General features: G+C 55.3%; 1 protein-coding gene across 5 annotated transcripts in view; it reads right to left on the reverse strand.

Moving 5' to 3' along the window:
* ankrd13b (ankyrin repeat domain 13B) overlaps nucleotides 1-22,946 on the reverse strand; it is a 519,799-nt gene that overhangs the window by 200,389 nt on the left and 296,464 nt on the right. Inside the window, exon 1 of one of the 5 annotated variants that reach the window (XM_072469637.1) lies at nucleotides 1,790-1,851. The exons of the other annotated variants lie outside the window; for them this stretch is intronic. Within the exon in view, the coding sequence (XP_072325738.1) occupies nucleotides 1,790-1,849 (60 nt within the window). The 5' untranslated portion in view covers nucleotides 1,850-1,851. Of the gene's footprint in view, nucleotides 1-1,789; nucleotides 1,852-22,946 lie in introns of those variants that run through there. 5 annotated transcript variants of the gene reach the window in all.

Below are 22,946 nucleotides of genomic sequence, written 5' to 3' on the forward strand. Positions count from 1 at the left end.
GTCAGTGGTCCTAATGAGGACCTGATCAACAACTTGGGGGACTGGTCTAGGATCACAACAGGACCAACAGCAAACTAACAGAAAATACAAAACTCCTTGCATACCAGGACTTGTGTTCCCAGCACCCTCCTTTACAGTAACGTGGCATGGACGGCCTACGCAAGCCAAGAAAAGTAAATGAATAGCTTCCACCTTGGCTGCCTGAGAGAAATATCAGGAATTTCTTGGCAAGATAAGAGGGCCGAATATGGAATTGCACCAGCATGCAGGGATCTCCCAGCATGCTTCCCCATCCCACTTGGGTCAGCAGCAACTCCACTGACTGGATCACGTGCGGCAAAAGGACGATGGCCCCATCCCCGAGGGCATGTTCTACGGCGAGCCTGTTATTGGCACGAGACCAGTAGATTGCGCGTGACGGCGATTTGAGGGTGGCTGCAAGCGAGGCCTCAAGTTCACCGCTGCGGAATTCACTGCCATTCCCAGATCAGCCTCTTCAGCCACAACAGACGATGCTCAATACACCCTGGGGCCATCGGAATGGATGAATGCCAATATGCATTCTTATCGCCTTCTGAGAGAGAGCTGAATTACCTTGCCACACAATTTACAAGACAATCATTCAAACCCCTTGAGTTAATGATCCTGTGTTGAGTCAGCTCTCGCATCCAATTTAAAGTCTTTTGTTGATCTCTCTACTTCGTATTGTCTCCACGTAGCTTACATAATTGGCATAATTTAGTGTTGTGTTTTGTCCCAATTAGGTTATAACTGAAAGGCAGCCATTTAGGATGACTGTTGGGCCCTTGATTCTAGTATATTTGGCCGCAGTGTTCTTTTTCCTGTGAACCAGTCAAATTGGCACAAGGTTGGCAGGGAAAGCTTTTGAGGTTGCTTTTGAAAAATAAGACAGTGTGGGGATACCCTGCTTCTGGCTAGGGTAATGATGTCACGGTGTAGGCCGAGATCCAGCACAAGTCCACAGCCTCATTTATCAGCACTGATGAATTTAGCACTTAATGGTCAGAAGGGATCAGAGAGGCTAATGGCTCAGAGATAGCAGGGGCATGAGAGAACAGTTAACCTGTCTTTTCATGAAATTTTAATGGAATTATCATTGATTATTGAGATTCACTCAGCGAATAATATAACCACAGCAGTTCCAGATGTAAATGCGCTGTGATATATTAGCAGGTTTACAGCTGCTGTGCTCACATAAAGCTGTGAACAATAACAAAGAAAAGTACAGCACAGGAACAGGCCCTTCGGCCCTCCAAGCCTGTGCCGACTATGCTGCCCATCTAAACTAAAATCTTCTACACTTCCTGGGTCCATATCCCTCTATTCTCACATTTGTCAAGATGCCCCTTAAACATCACTATCGTCCCTGTTTCCACCACCTCCTCCGGCAGTGAGTTCCAGGCACCCACTACCCTCTGTGTAAAAAACTTGCCTCGTACATCTCCTCTAAATCTTGCCCCTCGCACCTTAAACCTATGCCCCCTAGTAATTGACCCCTCTACCCTGGGAAAAAGCCTCTGACTATCCACTCTGTCTATGCACCTCATAAGTTTGTAGTCCTCTATCAGGACACCCCTCAAACTCCGTCGTTCCAGTGAGAACAAGCCGAGTTTATTCAACCGCTCTTCATACCTAATGCCCTCCATACCAGGCAACATCCTGGTAAATCTCTTCTGCACCCTCTCTAAAGCCTCCACATCCTTCTGGTGTTTCAACCTTAATAAGAATCTTCACAAAACTTAATTTTCTAAACAGAATTATGACTAACCTTGACACCACATATTTCTTTTATCATTTCTCCTGGCAGTTTTAGAAATGTTCTTGACATCAGCAGCAGAGCTGGTATGGAGGGGATAAGTGAATGGAATTAATTTCTACCTTAATTATTGTTACACACAGACATGAACAAATGGCTCAAACTCAATAAAAAACATAAAGCAAATCTGTGCTACTGTTAATGGAGGTTTGAAGGCGGGGAAAGCATTTAATCAGGTGGGAGGGTGACCACCCACCATCTTTCCACATCCACCACAGTTAAGTCCAGGGCAGAAAAGCCTTGGTCAGACTTGCTGCACCGTTGTCAATTGGGGCCCTTAAATGGGCAATTAATGATCACTTGTGGGCCCTATCCCTCATTAGTAGTAACACAGCAGCAGGTGGGCCTATCACCGGGCAGGGAGCTCAGGAAGCAAACTTGTTTGGGATGCCTGTGATCTCTCCCCAGAAAGGGGAGAACAGGCATCCCTCGTTCAAAGACACTCGATGCCTGATTGCAGACACGGGAAGAAGCTGCAAACTCCACACAGGCAGTCACCCAAGGTGGGAATTGAACCCGGGCCCCTGGCAATCTCTGTGCCACCGTGATGTCCATAGGGCTTTTCTGAAGCAGGCTGGTACATTACTTCAGTTTTCTTTGTGACAATTGGAAGGTCAAAGTTTTCACAGGTTTGAGCCGGCAACTGGTGTACGTACAGTCATCGGAAACAGGAAATCACAAAGCATGTCCTTGGAGATCTTTCGGAACATAGATACAATATTAAGCAGAAAACCTTTATCTTTCTGAGTGCTAAAACCAACCATGAGAAAATTACAAATGCTTCAATAAAATATTTTCTAAAAAATAAATCAACCATGAATTATTAAATCTCCCCTACAGCTAAAATACCTCAGAAATCTCAATGTTCTCCACTGTGTGCAGGGAGCATATTGTTTAAAATAACTATGTTTCATCCTAAAGCCCAATTTTTCAGCCCTCCACTCCCAAAAGCACGGACCCTGGCTGAATTCCAGTATTGCTTCAAGTATAGTTCTCACTTTGGTATTCCTCACATATGAATTTAGACAGTGAGTGGTGTAAGGCTATTGCAGTCTGGTGGGTAGACCATTACAGAGCAAAAATCTTTGTAGCAGGCAGCAAACCACTATGATAAGGGAGACTCTCCATCTCCTCTGTACTGGAGGAAGCCACACCTGTTCAGGCAGTGGAACCATTATTTGAGCACCCCAATGATCTGTTTAATGAGAGCTCTGGCCCACCCACGGAATCTCTGCCGTGTAGTTCAACCAGCAAGTATGGGTTTCTGAGAGGAATCATGACTCAAGCATATTGGGGATAACCCTTAACCCCAAGTGGGCGGACTCTCACTCGCTCTGTAGGGATTGGAGTTAGTGCAGAAAACACAACTTCTGCCAGGAAAAGGGTCCCATGCCAATCACATGGCATTGCCATGGTAACCATTGTGATTCATGAAGGAAATGGTTCCTCTGGAGGAATCTGGATGGTCTTGGGGTACAAGACGTTCTTTTTAAAATTCTTTGTTATGGGAATAGATTCCTGTGTTGGGTGGACTCCTGGACAGAGGAGATACATACATTCTTCAGGAACCCTTTGGGTTTGTGCCCAGCAATTGGAATTGTGCAGAGAGCTACTGTAGAGGGTAGGGAGAGAGCGACAACCTAGGTGGGAGTGAGGGGGTGGCTCTATTACAGATTGTGCAATCTAGGAGTAGGGATAGGGTGACAATTGAGTACAGATTGTAGCTAGGAGGGGAAGGGAAGGGTAACATTGCAACAGAGGAAAGAGACCATGTTTTGTAAGGGCCACGAAGAATCCAGCACGAGTTTTAAGGATACAAAGTAATAACATTTATTTACTATAACATATATACATAACAGTAGTAGTAACTTCCCTTGCTACATATTCCTTCCTGCCAGTTCCTGAACTGGCCAGCTTATTTATAGTAGGAGTTTACTAGTGGTTTCTCCGCCCCCTCATTGGGGAAGCTCATACTCCCACAGGATTGTGGGATAGTCATTAGTCCCCAGCCAATGGTAAGTAGGCAGGTTATAACATCCCTCCCCCCCAAAGTCCAAGGAATCCACCGAAGACCCTGGCGAAGGAGGGCGTCGGACTCGTTTGGCCGCAGGCCGGACACCATTTGCACGCGGCGCTGGATCAGGCGGCGTGTAACGAGACGGAGACCAGCGCTTCCGTGATGAACGGCGCGGTTGTACATCCACGGCCCGTGGACCCGAGGATTCCCCCTCTGATGCATCCTGTGTCTCCATCTCGGAGTCAGAGTCTGCTGTCTCCGTCATGTCAGCGTCTCTATCTCCATTAGGTCCCGTAACGACCTGTGCAGGCTTGGAGTGAGGCACCAGTGGAAGATTGTGAGGACTACCTTCCCTTGTCTCTGGTCTCTGCGGCTGTTTAAATGAGCTCCGGGGGCGGGGAATCTTTTGAGGGGATGGTCTTCTGGACCAAACGTGGTCTACATGTTTTCGCTGGAGACGACCCTGGGCTTGCACTTGGTAAGATATAGGGCCCGTTTGGCGAAAGATTACACCAGGAACCCATTGAGCACCACCAGCAAAATTCCAAACGAACACTGGGTCACCAGGCGCAAACTGCCAAATCGGCCGATGCCAAGAAAATCCCTGTCCCTGCCGTTCTTGTGTGCGGCGTACTTTTGCGCCAATGTCCAGGAAAACCATACTAAGGTGGGTGCGAAGTCTCCGGCCCATTAGGACTTCTGCGGGAGCTACCCCAGTCACTGCATGGGGGGTGGTCCTGTACGTAAACAAAAAGCGAGCCAGTCTCGTGTCCATTGATCCGGAAGACTGCTTCTTTAGGCCTCTTTTGAATGTCTGCACTGCCAACCCATTTGAAGCCGGCTGGTAAGGGGCAGTGCGGATATGGCGGATGCCGTTCATCTTAATGAACCTCGCAAACTCCTCACTCGTGAATGGAGTGCCGTTATCCGTGACCAGCACGTCGGGGAGGCCATGCGTACTAAACGATAGACGCATCTTTTCAATTGTTGCACAGGACGTTGTGCCCTGCATCTTATGCACCTCTAGCCATTTGGACTGGGCGTCAATTAGTAGAAGGAACATGGATCCTTGAAAAGGGCCTGCGAAATCTGCATGCAAGCGTGCCCAAGGCCGCCCTGGCCATTCCCAGTGATGTAAGGGCGCGGCCGGCGGAAGCTTCTGATGCTCCTGGCAAATGGAGCAGTTTTGGGCCACCTTCTCAATGTCGGTGTCGAGTCCTGGCCACCAGACATAACTCCGGGCCAACATTTTCATTTTGGTCACGCCTGGATGCCCATTGTGCAAGTATCAGCTCCTGGCCTTTTTCCGGGACAATCGCACACGTCCGCCACAAGAGGATGCCGTCTTCCACGCTGAATTCTGACAGCTTGGAGGAAAATGCCCGCAACTCGCCTGGGAGCTGTCTGTGCTGCCCACCATACAGGACTATGTGCCGAACCTTTGACAGGACTGGCTCCGGCTGGGTCCACTCACGGATCTGTGATGCTGTGACAGGCAAGGTGTCCATAAAATTTAGGGTTGCAACCACCTCACCGGTCGTGGGGGTCGACATGGGGCCGGTCGATAAAGGCAATCGGCTCAGTGCGTCGGCATTTGCTATCTGCGTACCTGGTTTGTGCTCCAGAGAATACTCGTATGCAGCAAGCAACAAAGCCCAGCGCTGGATCCGAGCAGAAGCAATGGGCGGTATTGGCTTATCCTCTCTGAAAAGTCCCAGCAGGGGCTTATGATCAGTCACGATAGTGAAATCGCGGCCGTACACATACTGGTGGAAGCGTTTCACCGCAAAAACCACTGCCAGGCCCTCCTTCTCGATCTGCGCGTACTTTTTCTCCGCTGCAGTTAATGTGCGGGAGGCGAAAGCTGTCGGTCGTTTGGCCCCATTCTCCATCTTGTGGGACAGGACGGCCCCAATACCATACGGGGATGCATCACATGTGACGAGCAAAGGCGTTCCAGGATCATAGTGGGTTAGTAACCCAGACGACGACAATTGTTGCTTTACCTGCCGGAAAGCGGTTTCTTGCGGCTGACCCCAAACCCAGGTGTGATTTTTCTTTAGCAGAAGGTGCAAAGGGGCCAGCGTAGTTGCCAGATTGGGGAGGAACTTCCCGTAATAGTTTACGAGACCGAGAAAAGAACAAAGATGCGAAGTGTCAGTCGGGATGGGGGCATTTTGAATTGCACGCACCTTCTCTGCGACGGGGTGCAGACCTTCGCGGTCCACCCGATAACCTAGGTAGACTACTTCCTTTGCCTGAAATACGCACTTTGTGAGACGTAAACGGACTCCAGCCTCCGAAAGGCGTCTAAGGACAGCCTCCAGATTTTCCAAATGTTCCTGCTCCGACGTCCCTGTAATCAAAACGTCATCTAGGTAGACAGCCACACGTGGTAAACCTCTCAAAATGCCCTCCATAACACGTTGAAAAATTGCGCAGGCAGAGGATACTCCAAAGGGCAACCGTGTATATTCATACAGGCCCCGGTGTGTGTTAACTGTTACATATGGTCGGGAGGCAGGGTCCAGCTCCAACTGCAGGTAGGCGTGACTCATATCTAATTTTGTGAACGAGAGTCCACCTGCAAGTTTCGCGTAGAGATCGTCTATGCGAGGCATTGGATATCGGTCGAGTCAGGAAACCGTATTCACTGTAGGTTTATAGTCACCGCACAAGCGAACTGTGGCATCTGGCTTCATTACAGGTACAATTGGAGCTGCCCAGTCAGCAAAACGGACGGGCCTGATAATACCCAAACTCTCCAAACGAGTGAGCTCCCCTTCTACCTTCGAGCAAGGCGTAAGGCACTGGGCGCGCCCGGAAATAGCGCGGCGTGGCTCAACTTGGATACGGGCTACGGCCCCTTTTATTTTCCCCAAACCAGGCTGGAATACATCTGGGTATCGTCCTAGCACCTCAGTCAACCCTCCAGAAACTGTTTGGAGGATGTGCTGCCATTGCAATCGCAAATGGCGCAACCAGTCCCGACCCAACAGGCTGGGCCCATGGCCGCGCACCACGATAAGTGGGACAGGGGTCATTGTAGTTCCAGCAATGTCCAGTGGTTCCCCCGTGTAGGTGGCCAACCTGGCCTGTGAGTCGGTTAATGTAAGGGTCTGTATACCCTGCTTGATGCGGTCGAATGTCCTCTGGGCAATCACGGAGACCGCTGCGCCAGTATCCAACTCCATCTCAAGCGGGTGGCCATTGACCCATACTGTCACCTTAATGGGGGCCACACGGGGGGCTGCCACACAATGCAACTGCAGGCAGTCATCCTCCGTCTCCACATCCTCAGGCGTAGTCGCCGCAGGTTCATCCACATGGAAGGTACGGCCTCTGGGCTGGTCCCAGTTACGGCCCCTGGGCTGGTCCCAGTTTCGGTCGGAACGACGGCGCCTCTGGCGCCCCCAGGACCGCCGTCCGCGACGGGGTCGGCGCCTACAAGTCTGACACGGACATGGCTCCTCATCCATTGGTTCTGGAGAAGGCTCCCTTCGGGGAGGAATGTCCGATGGCCACTGGCGTCGATCCAGACATCGCCTCACCCAAGGTACCGCAGGGGTGCGGGGGTGAGCTTTATTTATACTAGGAGTTTACTAATGGTTTCTCCGCCCCCCCTCATTGGGGAAGCTCATACTCCCACAGGATTGTGGGATAGTCATTAGTCTCCAGCCAATGGTAAGTAGGCAGGTTATAACACCATGATTATAGTTGGATAGGCTGAAGGCTTTCTTGAAGGGCCAGGGGGAGTACTTAACTCACTCAATTAAGTAGCTCCACCACCTGGTTTGCCTGAGCCCTGACAAACCCAGTCAACAACTGCTAAATTTAAAGGAGGCTCCCAATTTCCTGCGGGATGGCAGGAAACTTACACAGCACAGTAACCATGTGGCACTGGTTGTTTATGTGGCAGGTTGGGGATGTAGACCCCCTCTAACATTTTTAAGCTTCACCCTCCCACTGCCACCCGAATCTCTGTCATAAGAACACAAGAAATAGCAGGACTAGGCCTTTTAGTCTATCGAGCCTGCTGTGCCATTCACTAAGATCACGGCGGATCTTCTACCTTCCTGCACAATCCATATCCCCTGATTCCCTCAGCTATTTATTTCTTATCAATAACTGAACATTCACACCTCCCATCGCGGGAGGATTCCGAAGAACGAAAAATGTCTCATCTTTGTTCCAAATGTTTGACCCATTCTGGGTGCCCCCCAGTTCTAGCCTCGTCACCCAGAGGAACCATCCTCCCAGCATCTACCCCTCAAGCCCCTTATCAATTTTATGTGGCGGCGAAGAATTAACATTGTGGGGAGGGGAGATCCGGACAGGGGTTGAGTGGGGGATGGGAAGAGAGTGACAATTGGGAAAGGTTAGTTTTGATTCCACCCTTCAATGTCCACTAGTCCCCCCATTCCAGATAAGGGGCGAAATTCTCCGTTATCGGCGGAAACTCCGCCGATCGGCGCAAAAAACGGCGCAAATCCCACTTGCGTCACGTCATAAAAATGGGCCGATAGTCTGCGGCCCGAAATGGGCTAGCAGCGACGTAACGGGATCCGCGCTTGCGCAGTGGTTCACGCCGTGCAGCGTCATACGCGCTGCACGGCGTGACGGCTCATAAGGCCGCGCAGCTCCCCCCCACCCGACCGGAACAGCCGACCGCAACACCCGACTTGATGGCTGGCCGTCGTTCAGCCCCGAGGTTCGAGTCACGCGATGTGGAGGCGCTCCTGGATGCGGTGGAGCAGAGGAGGGACGCCCTGTATCCCGGGCACGGCCGCAGAGTTGCCCCACGCCACAGCCGGCGTCTGTGGAGGGAGGTGGCAGAGGCCATCACCGCTGTGGCCCTGACACCACGGACAGGCACCCAGTGCCACAAGAAGGTGAACGACCTCGTCAGAGCAGGCAGGGTGAGCGTCCCCCATATCCCCCATATCCCCTCTCCCCCAAATCCCCCCCTCCCCCATATCCCCCCTCCCCCATATCCCCCATATCCCCCATATCCCCTCTCCCCCAAATCCCCCCCTCCCCCATATCCCCCCTCCCCCATATCCCCCCTCCCCCATATCCCCCATATCCCCCCTCCCCCATATCCCCCCTCCCCCATATCCCCCCTCCCCCATATCCCCCATATCCCCCCTCCCCCATATCCCCCCCTCCCCCATATCCCCCATATCCCCCCTCCCCCATATCCCCCATATTCCCACCTCCCCCATATCCCCCATATCCCCCATATCCCCCCTCCCCATATCCCCCCTCCCCCATATCCCTCCCCCATATCCCCCCTCCCCCATATCCCCCCTCCCCCATATCCCCCATATCCCTCCTCCCCCATATTCCCCATATCCCCCCTCCCCCATATCCCCCCTCCCCCATATCCCCCATATCCCCCCTCCCCCATATCCCCCATATCCCCCCTCCCCCATATCCCCCATATCCCCCCTCCCCCATATCCCCCTCCCCCATATCCCCCATATCCCCCATATCCCCCCTCCCCCATATCCCCCCTCCCCCATATCCCCCATATCCCCCCTCCCCCATATCCCCCATATCCCCCCTCCCCCATATCCCCCCCTCCCCCATATCCCCCATATCCCCCCTCCCCCATATCCCCCCTCCCCCATATCCCCCATATCCCCCCTCCCCCATATTCCCCATATCCCCCCTCCCCCATATCCCCCCTCCCCCATATCCCCCATATCCCCCTCCCCATATCCCCCCTCCCCCATATCCCCCCTCCCCCATATCCCCCATATCCCCCCCTCCCCCATATCCTCCCTCCACCATATCCCCCATATTCCCCCCTCCCCCATATCCCCCATATCCCCCCTCCCCCATATCCCCATATCCCCCCTCCCCCATATCCCCCCTCCCCCATATCCCCCATATCCCCCCTCCCCCATATCCCCCCTCCCCCATATCCCCCATATCCCCCCTCCCCCATATTCCCCATATACCCCCCTCCCCCATATTCCCCATATCCCCCCTCCCCCCCCCTCCCCCATATCCCCCATATCCCCCCTCCCCCATATCCCCCCTCCCCCATATCCCCCTCCCCCATATCCCCCATATCCCCCCTCCCCCATATCCCCCCTCCACCATATCCCCCATATTCCCCCCTCCCCCATATCCCCCATATCCCCCCTCCCCCATATCCCCCATATCCCCCCTCCCCCATATCCCCCATATCCCCCCTCCCCCATATCCCCCATATCCCCCCTCCCCCATATCCCCCATATCCCCCCTCCCCCATATCCCCCCTCCCCCATATCCCCCATATCCCCATATCCCCCCTCCCCCATATTCCCCATATCCCCCCCTCCCCCATATCCCCCCTCCCCCATATCCCCCATATCCCCCTCCCCCATATTCCCCATATCCCCCCCTCCCCCATATCCCCCCTCCCACATATCCCCCATATTCCCCCCTCCCCCATATCCCCCATATCCCCCCTCCCCCATATCCCCCATATCCCCCCTCCCCCATATCCCCCATATCCCCCCTCCCCCATATCCCCCATATCCCCCCTCCCCCATATCCCCCATATCCCCCCTCCCCCATATCCCCCCTCCCCATATCCCCCATATCCCCATATCCCCCCTCCCCCATATTCCCCATATCCCCCCCTCCCCATATCCCCCCTCCCCCATATCCCCCATATCCCCCTCCCCCATATTCCCCATATCCCCCCTCCCCCATATCCCCCCTCCCACATATCCCCCATATTCCCCCCTCCCCCATATCCCCCATATCCCCCCTCCCCCATATCCCCCATATCCCCCCTCCCCCATATCCCCCATATCCCCCCTCCCCCATATCCCCCATATCCCCCCTCCCCCATATCCCCCCTCCCCCATATCCCCCATATCCCCAAGTGAATCCAGCCCTAACCTTAACCTCTGCAATGCACGCGCAACCGATGGCGTGCATTCATATACCTGCCTAACACTGTTGCCTTTTACCCCTGCCACCACCCCCCCCCCCCCCAGGAGAAGCGCGCACACAACAATAGGGAGCATGTGAGGACTGGAGGAGGGCCCGCTGATGAGAGGCCACTGACCGTACACGAGGAAAGGGCCCTGGAACTGGCTGGCGGACCTGACGACCGGGAGGTTGCTGATGCAGAGGTCGGGGCCCCACGAGCAAGTGAGCCACCAACAGCCCGTCCCCATATCCCCCCTCCCCTATATCCCCCTCTCCCGTATCACCTGATCACTGCCTGATGTCTAACCATGCATGCTTCATTGTGTATCGCAGGACCAAACGTCCAGGCACCCATCCCCGCAGATGCAGACCGCCCGCAGGATGCCCCTCCGAGACCACGGGAGACGGAGAGACCCGCACCCTCCAGCATGCGACGCCCGCAGGATGCCCCTCCGAGACCACGGGAGACGGAGAGACCCGCACCCTCCAGCATGCGACGCCCGCAGGATGCCCCTCCGAGACCACGGGAGACGGAGAGACCCGTACCCTCCAGCATGCGACGCCCGCAGGATGCCCCTCGGAGACCACGGGAGACGGAGAGACCCGAACCCTCCAGCATGCGACACCCGCAGGATGCCCCTCGGAGACCACGGGAGACGGAGAGACCCGAACCCTCCAGCATGCGACGCCCGCAGGATGCCCCTCGGAGACCACGGGAGACGGAGAGACCCGAACCCTCCAGCATGCGACGCCCGCAGGATGCCCCTCGGAGACCACGGGAGACGGAGAGACCTGGAGCAACAGGGAGACGACACCCCCGTCACGTGCGGGAGCGACCACCCAGCGATGAGGGGGGCAGCCACAGGCCCCCGTCACATCCGAGCCAGGACACCACTACCCAGGACACCACTATCCAGGACACCCCTACCCGGGACACCACTACCCAGGACACCCCTACCCGGGACAGCACTACCCGGGACAGCACTACCCAGGACACCCCTACCCGGGAAGACGAAATACCGGACAGTGACTCAGAGTGGATGGGTGGAGACGAACCCCCACCCCAAAGTGCCATGGACTCAGAGTGGGACGAAGAGCACGACACAACGCCACTGCTGTCACCAACACCCTCCACCATCGCAGAAACACTCACCACGGTTGGGCACTTTAGTGATGAGGCATCTGGTACACTCACTGGTGCGCACAACACAGCCGTCCCGGTACAGCAGGTGGAGGTAGGAGCAGTAGAGGGACCGGGCGGTCGGAGGGCAGCCCAGGCCAAGCGAACATCTGCCGCCCAGATGGATCCCGGGTTCCTGCAGTTACCACACCCACACATAGATCCGATGCAACCACCGACACGGAGACGAGCGAATAGGGTGACGGGTGGCTTGCGGCGGCTGCGGTCGCAGGTGGAGGAGTCCACCCGCGTCCAGGAGCTGGGAGTGGTCCCGGTCATGCGTGCCACCCAGGCTGACACCGCACGGGTGGCGTCCGCGGTGGAGGCAATGGGTGCGACGGTGTCAGACATGGGGAACGGTTTGCGAGGCCTGGGGCCTTCCGTGCAGGCGGCGTCTGTGGCCCAGGAAATGGCTGCCCTCTCACAGGAGGCCATGAGCCAGTGCCAGCGCCAGATGGCAGAGGCGCTCAACGCCATAGCCCAGTCTCAGCAGGCCATGGCCCAGTCTCAGCAGGCCATAGCCCAGTCTCTGCAGGCCATGGCCCAGTCTCTGCAGGCCATGGCCCAGTCTCAGCAGGCCATCGCTGAGGGCATCGGCGCCAGTGGCCATGTGCGAGCTGGCGTCGCACTGTCGCAGACAGGGTTCGACAACCCCCTGGGCTCCATGGCTGCAAACCTGCAGACCCCTGTCAATACCAGCACGGGCCTCCAGGACTGGCAGCGCCAGATGTCGGGGGCGCGTCGGATGGCCAGTCCGTTCGCATCCCCCACCCATGTAGAGGCCTGGGGGCCATCGGGCACCCCGAGGGAGGAGGAGGTGGTGTGGTCCGTCCCGGCTCCCTCTGTAGGGGAGGTCCCGGTACACCGCGACACCTCGGACTCCCCCCCTTCCGTCCCAGGTGCATCGGGTGGGCAACGGGCAGGACAGGCTGGCAGCTCGCCATCCCAGTCGCCCGGGCCGCAGCCTGGCCCATCTAGGCCAGGACACCCCAGGAAACGGCCGCCAAAGGGATCCAGTGTCAGAGGGCAGGAATCACAGGAGTCCACCTCCAGTTCTGCTGTACCGTCTGGGGAACCACGTAGACGTAGTCAAAGGGCCCGTAAGGCCAAACAATTAGACACTGAGTAAGTTGGCACGGGTGCAGGGCACAGATGAGTTTTAGGCGCTAGGGCACGTGCATGAACTCCTTTGGTTATTAAAGTCAATGTTACACCTACCGAAGCTGCCTTTGTGCTCTGTCCAAAGTGTGCGGGGGTGTCATGTACGTTGAGCGCAAGTGTGTGTGTGAGGGGTGGTCTTACCTCAGCCCCAGGTGAGTCTGCCCCCTTCCCCCTGGGCCGCCATCAACATCCCCCGGGCAGAGGACGGGACCGTGCGCTGCAGTGTCACAGCCGCATGCAGGGATGGTCCGGGTGGATGGTGGTACTGTGGCCATGGGTCAGACATAGTCCAACGATGTAGAGCCAGGAGCTCATCGGAGGCGGGCTGTCATCATTCTCCATGGCCTGCGATAGACACGCGTCCACCCGCAACTGGGTGAGCCCGGCCCGTTGTGCCGCCGGTGGATCGGCAATTGGGAGTGGGGGGGTGGTGTGCATGCGGGTGGGGTGTGTGGGGTTGGGGAGGGGGGTGATGGTGCTGGGTGGATGGATGGGTGGGGGGTGTGGGTGGTCGGCTGTTGTCATGGTGTGCGGTCTGTGGCAATACTACCCGATTCCCATGCCCATCTAGTCAGTGAAGCGGGCGTCTATCAGTCTGTCCCGTGCCCGCTGGGCCAGCCGGTAACGGTGGACAGCCACCCGTCTGTGTCTACCCCGTCTGCCCTGACCATTGCCCCCATCCCCCTCATCTGGGGAGGACTGGGCCTCTTCCTGCTGCTCCTCCACTCCGCCCTCCTCTGCCTGCGGCACATCGCCCCTCTGCTGGGCTATGTTGTGCAGGACGCAGCACACCACAATGATGCGGCCGACCCTATCTGACCGATACTGGAGGGCGCCCCCAGAGAGGTCCAGGCACCTGAAACGCATCTTCAGCACGCCAAAGCACCTCTCGATCACTCCCCTTGTCGCTACATGGGCATCATTGTAGCGGTTCTCCGCCTCATTGCGTGGCCTCCGTATAGGCGTCATCAGCCACGATCGCAATGGGTAGCCCCTGTCGCCCAGCAACCAGCCCCTCAGCCGGGGATGGCGTCCCTTGTACATGCCGGGGATGGATGACCGCGACAACACGAATGAGTCGTGTACACTGCCTGGGTAACGGGCGCAGACGTGCAGGATCATCATGCGGTGGTCGCAGACCACCTGTACGTTCATCGAATAGGTCCCCTTCCTATTAGTGAACACGGCCCTGTTATCTGCAGGTGGCCGCACGGCGACGTGCATCCCATCGATCGCGCCCTGGACCATGGGGAACCCGGCAATGGCAGAGAAGCCCACGGCCCGGGCATCTTGGCTGGCCCGGTCCACGGGGAAGCGGATGTAGCGGTGCGCCATGGCATAAAGGGCATCTGTCACTGCCCGGATGCACCGATGCACCGATGTCTGCGATATGCCGGACAGGTCCCCACTCGGTGCCTGGAATGACCCCGTTGCATAAAAGTTCAGGGCCACCGTAACCTTGACGGACACGGGGAGAGGGCGTCCCCCGCCAGTGCCACGCGGTGACAGGTGTGCCAGCAGGTGGCAGATGTGTGCCACGGTTTCCCGGCTCATCCGGAGTCTCCTCCTGCATTCCCGGTCCGTGAGGTCCTGGTATGACTGCCGGGGCCGGTACACACGGGGCGCCCTCGGGTGCCTCCGTTGCCGTGGGGCCGCGACGTCCTCCTCCCCCTCATCGTCCTGTCGGTCAGGTGTCCCTCCAGCCTGGGCGGCTGCCGCCTGCCCCTCTGCGGCAGCCTGCGCCGCCTCTCTGGCACGCTCCTCCTCCTCCTCCTCCTCCTCATCCAGGGCAACATAGACATGAGCGGCTGCCACCACGGCGGCCAACATCGCTGGATGATCTGAAAACATGACGACCTGGTGGGGGGGAGGGGAACGACGACATGTCATCATTGCCCATATCCCCTCCTCCCCCCAGCCAGGTGGCATGGACCGCATGGGTCCAACTGTTGGAGGCTGGCACCTGGCCAGGTGGACCAACTCATTTGCCCTCCCATCACCCACCCCGGCACGGACCCCCCCCCGCCCCAACCTCCACCCCAGCACGGACCCCCTCCACAACCCCCAACCTCCACCCCGGCACGGACCCCCTCCCCAACCCCCAACCTCCACCCCAGCACGGACCCCCCCCCCCAACCTCCACCCCGGCACGGACCCCCTCCACAACCCCCAACCTCCACCCCGGCACGGACCCCCTCCCCAACCTCCACCCCGGCACGGACCCCCTCCCCAACCTCCACGCCGGCACGGACCCCCCCCCCAACCTCCACCCGGGCACGGACCCCCTCCCCAACCCCCAACCTCCACCCCGGCACGGACCCCCTCCCCAACCCCCAACCTCCACCCCAGCACGGACCCCCCCCCCAACCTCCACCCCGGCATGGACCCCCCCCCCCAACCTCCACCCCGGCACGGACCCCCCCCCCAACCTCCACCCCGGCACGGACCCCCTCCACAACCCCCAACCTCCACCCCGGCACGGACCCCCCCCCAACCTCCACCCCGGCACGGACCCCCTCCCCAACCCCCAACCTCCACCCCAGCACGGACCCCCCCCCAACCTCCACCCCGGCACGGACGCCCCCCCCAACCTCCACCCCGGCACGGAACCCCTCCCCAACCCCCACCCCAGCACAGACCCCCCCCCAACCTCCACCCCGGCACGGACCCCCTCCACAACCCCCAACCTCCACCCCGGCACGGACCCCCTCCCCAACCCCCAACCTCCACCCCAGCACGGACCCCCCCCAACCTCCACCCCGGCACGGACCCCCTCCACAACCCCCAACCTCCACCCCGGCACGGACCCCACCCCCAACCTCCACCCCGGCACGGACCCCCTCCACAACCCCCAACCTCCACCCCGGCACGGACCCCCTCCCCAACCTCCACCCCGGCACGGACCCCCAACCCCCAACCTCCACCCCAGCACGGACCCCCCCCCAACCTCCACCCCGGCACGGACCCCCTCCACAAGCCCCAACCTCCACCCCGGCACGGACCCCCTCCCCAACCCCCAACCTCCACCCCAGCACGGACCCCCCCCCCCAACCTCCACCCCGGCACGGACCCCCTCCACAACCCCCAACCTCCACCCCGGCACGGACCCCCTCCCCAACCCCCAACCTCCACCCCAGCACGGACCCCCTCCCAACCTCCACCCCGGCACGGACCCCCTCCCCAACCCCCAACCTCCACCCCGGCACGGACCCCCTCCCGGCACTCCCCCGGAACCCAGCCTACTCTAACCACCCCCCCCCCCCCCCCCCCCCCCCGCCGCACACACACACAAGCCGAGACACACCTCTCCTCAGGCAATCAGTCTGCGGCCACGCCATTTCCTGCCCAGAGCCAACCCCCCAGGCCGTCACTCACCTCCTCGCTGGTCGGCGTGAGCCTGGAGCACCGGGTCACGCCGATGAAAAGGAGGTTTGATTGACGTCGACGTGAACGGTCATCACGTCGACGGGACTTCGGCCCATCCGGAAGGGAGAATATCGGCAGGCCGAAAATCGGCTGCCTTGCGCAGACCCGTGACATTCTCCGTGGCAGCGGCGCCATTAACGCCCCGCCGACTTTTCTCCCTTCGGAGACTTCGGCGGGGGCGGGGGCGGGATTCACGGCGGCCAACGGCCATTCTCCGACCCGGCGGGGGGTCGGAGAATGACGCCCAAGGTAGATGCTCATGAGGGGCTGGTTTAGCAAAGGGCTAAATAGCTGGCTTTTAAAGCAACCAAGGCAGGCCAGCAGCACGGTTCGATTCCCGTATCGGCCTCCCCGAACAGGCGTCAGAATGTGGCGACTAGGGGCTTTTCACAGTAACTTCATTTGAAGCCTACTCGTGACAATAAGCGATTTTCATTTCATTTCATTTTTTCAAGCTGTCTGTCATGGTCTGTAATATTTTATCTTGTCCCTGTCGAATCCTCAAAACAGCAATCCCATCAAACCACTCCAGTCTCTTTTCCAGTGGAACATTTCCAATTTACGTAATTGTCTCTCACAATCGAATCCCTTCAATCATTCTGCTCGCCCCTAAATAATTCTGTCTTCTTATGAAGGAGAAATGTAATTAAGTGTAAAGTGCTGATTTAATAACGTGCTTAAATGCAGAGAGGTTTGTTAGTCCATTTCAATGAGAATTCTCAGTACTTATTCTGCAGGTAATATTAATAATAATAATCTTTATTAGGGTCTCAAGTAGGCTTACATTAACACCGCAATGTAGTTACTGTGATAATGGACGGTGCTTATTTGAATTTACAACAGAGGTAAAATGTCAGATTATTAGAATGATTATGGGCCCTCTTTCAACTGTAAGACAATATAAAGTTTTCCACTTAATTCAAAATGAAGATCCAGCGAGGTCAGAAGGTGAAATTATTTAACTCACAATTGCTTCTATTTAAGGTATTAACTCTCATTTGCATTGCCACAGCAACTCCAGCCCTCCTACACGAATTATAACGAATAGATGTGCAAATTAAGTAGAGATGGGACTGGAAAAGGTTAGACCATAAATAATGTCTCAAAGTGACATCTCAGGAAAGTTGTAAAGAGAAGCTACACCCCTCACTTGTCTGAATTCAGAGAGTCAGACATTTTAATTAGAACCTACGGTTCGACAGCCATCTATTGATTGACAGGTGGGACTTTCAGACTCTGAACTACGCAGACAGAAAGTTCCCCAGTGGAGACTCCAGTCTTTGCTGAGTTTGCTCAGGCAAGGTGGAAGTAGAAACCCTGCAGTGGGCCATAGACCCCTTGAAGCTGGGAACCGCGAAAAACCAACTGGGGGTGAGGTTGGCGGGGGGGGGCGGGGTGAGATCTCGCTTCAGATCACAGTCCAGGGACTCCCACAGACTGTCACCATTTCCAGATAAATTTCCAAGAGGGGACGGCAGCAATTTTGAGGAAATCCACAGCCCCTGTGTAGGTCACATGCGATGAGCTTTCTGATATAAATCCTAAATTTGCCTTTTGCAAGCTTGAGGGCGGGATTCTCCACTCCCTCGCCGAAGTGCCTACGCCGTCATGAACGCCGTCGAGGTTCACGACGGCGCGAAACGGCGTCATCTATACGCGCCAGGCCTTGTCGCCGCGTAAAGGCGGCGCCACATACATGACGCGGCCAGCGCCGCATAACTGCCGTCACCCGCGCATGCGCGGGTTGGCCAGTGCCAACCCACGCATGTGTGGTTGCCGTCCTCTCCGAGTCCGCCCCGAAAGAAGATGGCGGACGGATCTTGTGGGGCCGCGGAAGGAAGGAGGTCCTCCTTCAGAGAGGACGGCCTGACGATCGGTGGGCACCGATCGTGGGCCATCCCACATTTGAGGTACCCCCCGGTGCAGGATCCCCCCTTCCCCCCCCCCCGCCCGCAGGCCGCCCCCCCCAGCGTTCACGCACCGTTCACGGGGTGTGGACGGCGATGGAGGGAACCCGTCGTTTTGGCCAGGCCGCTCGGCCCATCCAGGCCTGAGAATAGCGGGGGTGCCGGAGAATCGCCATTTTGAGTGTCTCGGGCGATTCTCCAGCCTGCGGCCCGCGGAACTCGACGGGGCTGTTCCCGCCGCTTGGGAGAATCGCAGGAGGGCATCGGACCGGCGTCACGGGAAATGTTGGCGGCCCAGGCGATTCTCCCAACCGGCGCGGGAGTGGAGAATCTCGCCCTGAACCTTTACATGTGATATCGTATTGAAAAATTGAGTAGGTCTGACCAAAAATAATGCAAACGTGACTTTGCCATGGCTATAATTATGCAATCAGCTGGATCTATGTTTAAGGTGTGGCATTTCACTGTATACCATAGAATCGCATAATTAGAATCATCAAATTCCTACAATGCAGGAGGTCATTCGGCCCATCGAATCTGCACCGACCCTCTGAAAGAGCACCCTAACCAGGCCAACCTTGCCCGCGTGTAAACCCTGTGCATCCCTTGACACTAAGGGGCAATTTAGCACGGCCAATCCACCTAACCTGCACATTTTTGGACTGTGGGTGGAAACCGGAGCACACGGAGAAAACCCACGCAGACACGGGGAGAACGTGCAGACTCCGCACAGACAGTCACCCAAGGCCGGAATTGAATCCCTGGCGCTGTGAGGCAGCAGTGCTAACCACTGCACCACCCCGTCCTGTCTCTCTACCTAATTTGGCGCTAGATTTTCCCCAAACTCTTTGAACTTTTCATACTGTAAGCATTTATTTCAAGGCAAGTTTCCGGTTTCCTTTGTATTCTCATCAACCCATGAGTATCTGCTGTATGTAACACGCATCGTGCGGTCAAACATTATGCTTCCCTTATCTTCACTCCCACTTGCAGAACTCGGGGATTGTGCTCCAGTTCGAGCCCAGTTTAAGAATCGGGCAGCTTCTGAATGATTGTTGAAACATTTCATCGTATTTCAAAGCCCAAGAAAAAACGTGGTTACAGCGGTTCATGGCATCCAAAATAGCTTTGCTACAGGAATAGGATTGCTGTTTACAGTCATTTTCATGAAAATAGTAGGAGCTCCTGTACAGTAAAAACAAGCTGCTTGCTATGCCCAGCTGTGAAAATTGTTTACCGGGTAAGGTGTAACAGCAATAGCAGCTGTGCAAATCTGTTTTCTGCGGTAATATATGTGAACTAGATCACGCTCCAGATTTGCGGTGGTACATGTGTTGGTTGTACTGTCGCCGTTTATTTATAAATTATAATCTCATCAAGTTGGCTGGAAGTCTAACTATAAAGGAAATTAAGTGGATATAAATCTGGACTTTTGCTGTAATTTTGAGCTGGTGCTGGAAGGGTTGATTTTGTGATGCATGGGTGCAGTTATGCAGATCACAATCATATTTCCATTCAACAAACATATCAAGACTGGGCTGGAGATGAAAGGTGGTAGATTTTGCCAATCCTAAACTTAGATTTCCCACCAACATTTGGTTAAAAAGAGTAATGATCCTCCAATAATGATTATTATTTTTATTTTTTAAAAATATGTTTATTCAAAGTTTTTCCAACAAAAATGTTCAATCAATTAAACCCCCCACCCCCCCCGTAACAGAAAAGAAACAGAGAAAAGAACAGAACAGAACATAAACATATCAATCACAAATAATACAGGGTTGGACTGGGGTGGGCACAGTAAGAAGTCTTACAACACCAGCTTAAAGTCCAACAGGTTTGTTTGGAATCACTAGCTTTCGGGGCGCAGCTCCTTCATCAGGTGAATGAAGAGGTGGGCTCCAGAAACACATATATAGACAAAGTCAATGATGCAAGATGATACTTTGAATGTGAGTCTTTGCAGATGATTAAGTCTTTACAGGTCCAGACGGTGCGACTGTAGAGAGGGGTGATCACAGGGTAATTCAAACTGCCAGTTTGAGAATCCAGTCTACAGATAACTGAGAGTCGGACTATTGTTGATACTATGGGCCAGACACTTCTGTAAAGGGAAATTCACTAGTGTAGCACAGGTTCTACATTCCAGGGGCTTCCAGGGATTGGTGTAAAACCCATCAATGCAGTCCCAGAAAAGTTGGAGGATTTGTAATAAGTCTGCACTTGATAACAAGTTCACCGTGTGTGAAATATTTTGGGACCCTTTACTTTCTCCTCTCCCGAATGTTCTCTATCCATTCATTTAAATTCCAATTACCCGGATTTTCTTCTGTGGTACTTTATCAAATGCATTTTGAAAAATCGATATAAACCACGTTCACTGGACGGGAGTCTCAGTTTCAGAGGTCAAGAGCTCCCGCCCCTGCCGTATTCTCCGGCGCTGGTATTCGGGCGGGGGCGGGGTTCATGCCACACCGCTCGGGGGCCGTTGGCAGTGGCCTCCCCCGGCAATTCTCCGGGCCCCGATGGGCCGAGCGGCCGTCCATTTCTGGCCAGTCCCGCCGGCGTGGATTAGACATGGCCCCACACGGCGGGACCTGGCAGATAAGTCGGCTGGTGTGGCCCTCGGGGGGGGGGGGGGGGGGATATGACCCCGGGGGGGCCCCCACGGTGGCTTGGCCCGTGATCGGGGCCCGCTGATCTGCGGGTGGGCCTGTGCCGTGGGGGCACTTCTTCCTTCCGTGCTGGCCCCTGTAGGGCTCCGCCATGGCAGGCACGGAGAAGACCCCCCCCCCTGCGCATGCGCCATAATACGCCGGCGGTTACGCGCATGTGCGCGATCACGTTGGCCCTTTGGCGCATGCGCGGACTCGCACAGTCCCTTCTGCGCCAAAGGGCTGCCGTGATTCACATATTTTGCTGTGTTACACTCTGTCCCTGCTCGCAGATCCTTTGTATAGATTGTAAACAGTTGAGGTCTGAGGACTGACCCCTGCGGCACCCAGTTAGTTACAGTGACCTTGCCAGTCAGCGAAGGACTCATTTATCCCGACCCTCTGCTTTCTGTCAATCAGCCAATTCTCAATCCAGGCTAGTACTCTACCCCGAATCCCCTAGAGCAGTCTTTTATGCAGCACCTTGTCAAATGTCTTCTGGAAGTCTAGGTTTACCACATCCACAGGTTCCCCATTATCCACCTTGCTGGTTACATCTTCAAAGAACTCAAACAAGTTTGTCAAGCATGACTTGCCCTTCATAAAACTATGGTGGATTGAGCTTTGTCTTTTCAAATGTTCAGTCGCCTCCTCCTTAATAATTAATTCAAGCAATTTCCCTGCCACGGAGTTCAAACTATAATTTCCTACATTTTGAAATTGGTGTCACATTAGCGTGTTTCCAATCCACTGGGCCACTTCCAGAATCCAGGAAATTTTGAAATATCATAACCAATGCATCCACTATCTCTGCTGTGACCTCCTTTAAGATGTATCTGCCTTTATTCCTGATTTGTTATGTTGTAGGTGTAACATAAGCGACTTCCTTGTGGTGCACTTGACAAAGGAAGGTTCAGACGTGGAGATAACTTCAACACGTTTATTAAACTATTTACGCTTCTATTACTCGGGTTCGACACTACTGCTAATCCTACTATAGCTACCCAGACTGACTAACCAGTTGCTGCAATCCACGTGGTGGGTGTAATATTGAATCAACCCTGTGTCTGTCCTCACTGACTGTCTCCACTGGAAAGAGACAGATCATGTGTGTGGTATCCTTTATATACGGGTTGGCGTTAATACCCTCCTGTGGTGGTGTCACCTCTGTGTGTATCGTGAATGTCCATTGGTCGTGTCCTATCTAACTAATCTATTGGTTGAGCGTGTGTGTGTGATGTTTATGGTGCTCCCTCTAGTGTCTAGCTAGCCTACATGCATTTACATTGATGCACATCACCACAATTCCCATTAGTTTATCCAATACTTTCTCTCTAGTGATGGTTGTTGGACCAAGATCCTCTGCATTAACTGAAGTTTTTAGGAAATGAAAATTATCCTCTACCGTGAAGACAGAGGCAACATATTGGTTCAGTGCCTCCACCATCTCTGTGTTCCACATTATTACCTCATCTGCATCATCCTCTAAAGGGCCAACATTTACTTTAGCTATTCTCTTCCACTTTATATACTTAAAGAAGCTTTTGATTTCTTTTGGAGAGGAGTGAGTGTATGTGAGAGAAGAGAGTGTGTGAGAGAAGAGGGTGTGTTAAAAACGGCAGTAGAATGTATGTGAGAGAGGGTAATGAGTGTGTGTGAAAAGGCGTGAGTGTGTGTGAGAGAAGGGGTGAATGTGTGAGAGAGAGGGGGGTGAATGTGTGTGAGAGAGGTGGTATGTGAGGGAAGGGGTGAGTGAGTATGTGAGAGAAGGAGGTGAGTAAGTGTGAGAGAGGAGTTGAATAATAATAATGATAATAATCACTTATTGTCA

This window comes from Scyliorhinus torazame, chromosome 12, assembly GCF_047496885.1.
Source record: "Scyliorhinus torazame isolate Kashiwa2021f chromosome 12, sScyTor2.1, whole genome shotgun sequence".
NCBI lineage: Eukaryota > Metazoa > Chordata > Chondrichthyes > Carcharhiniformes > Scyliorhinidae > Scyliorhinus > Scyliorhinus torazame.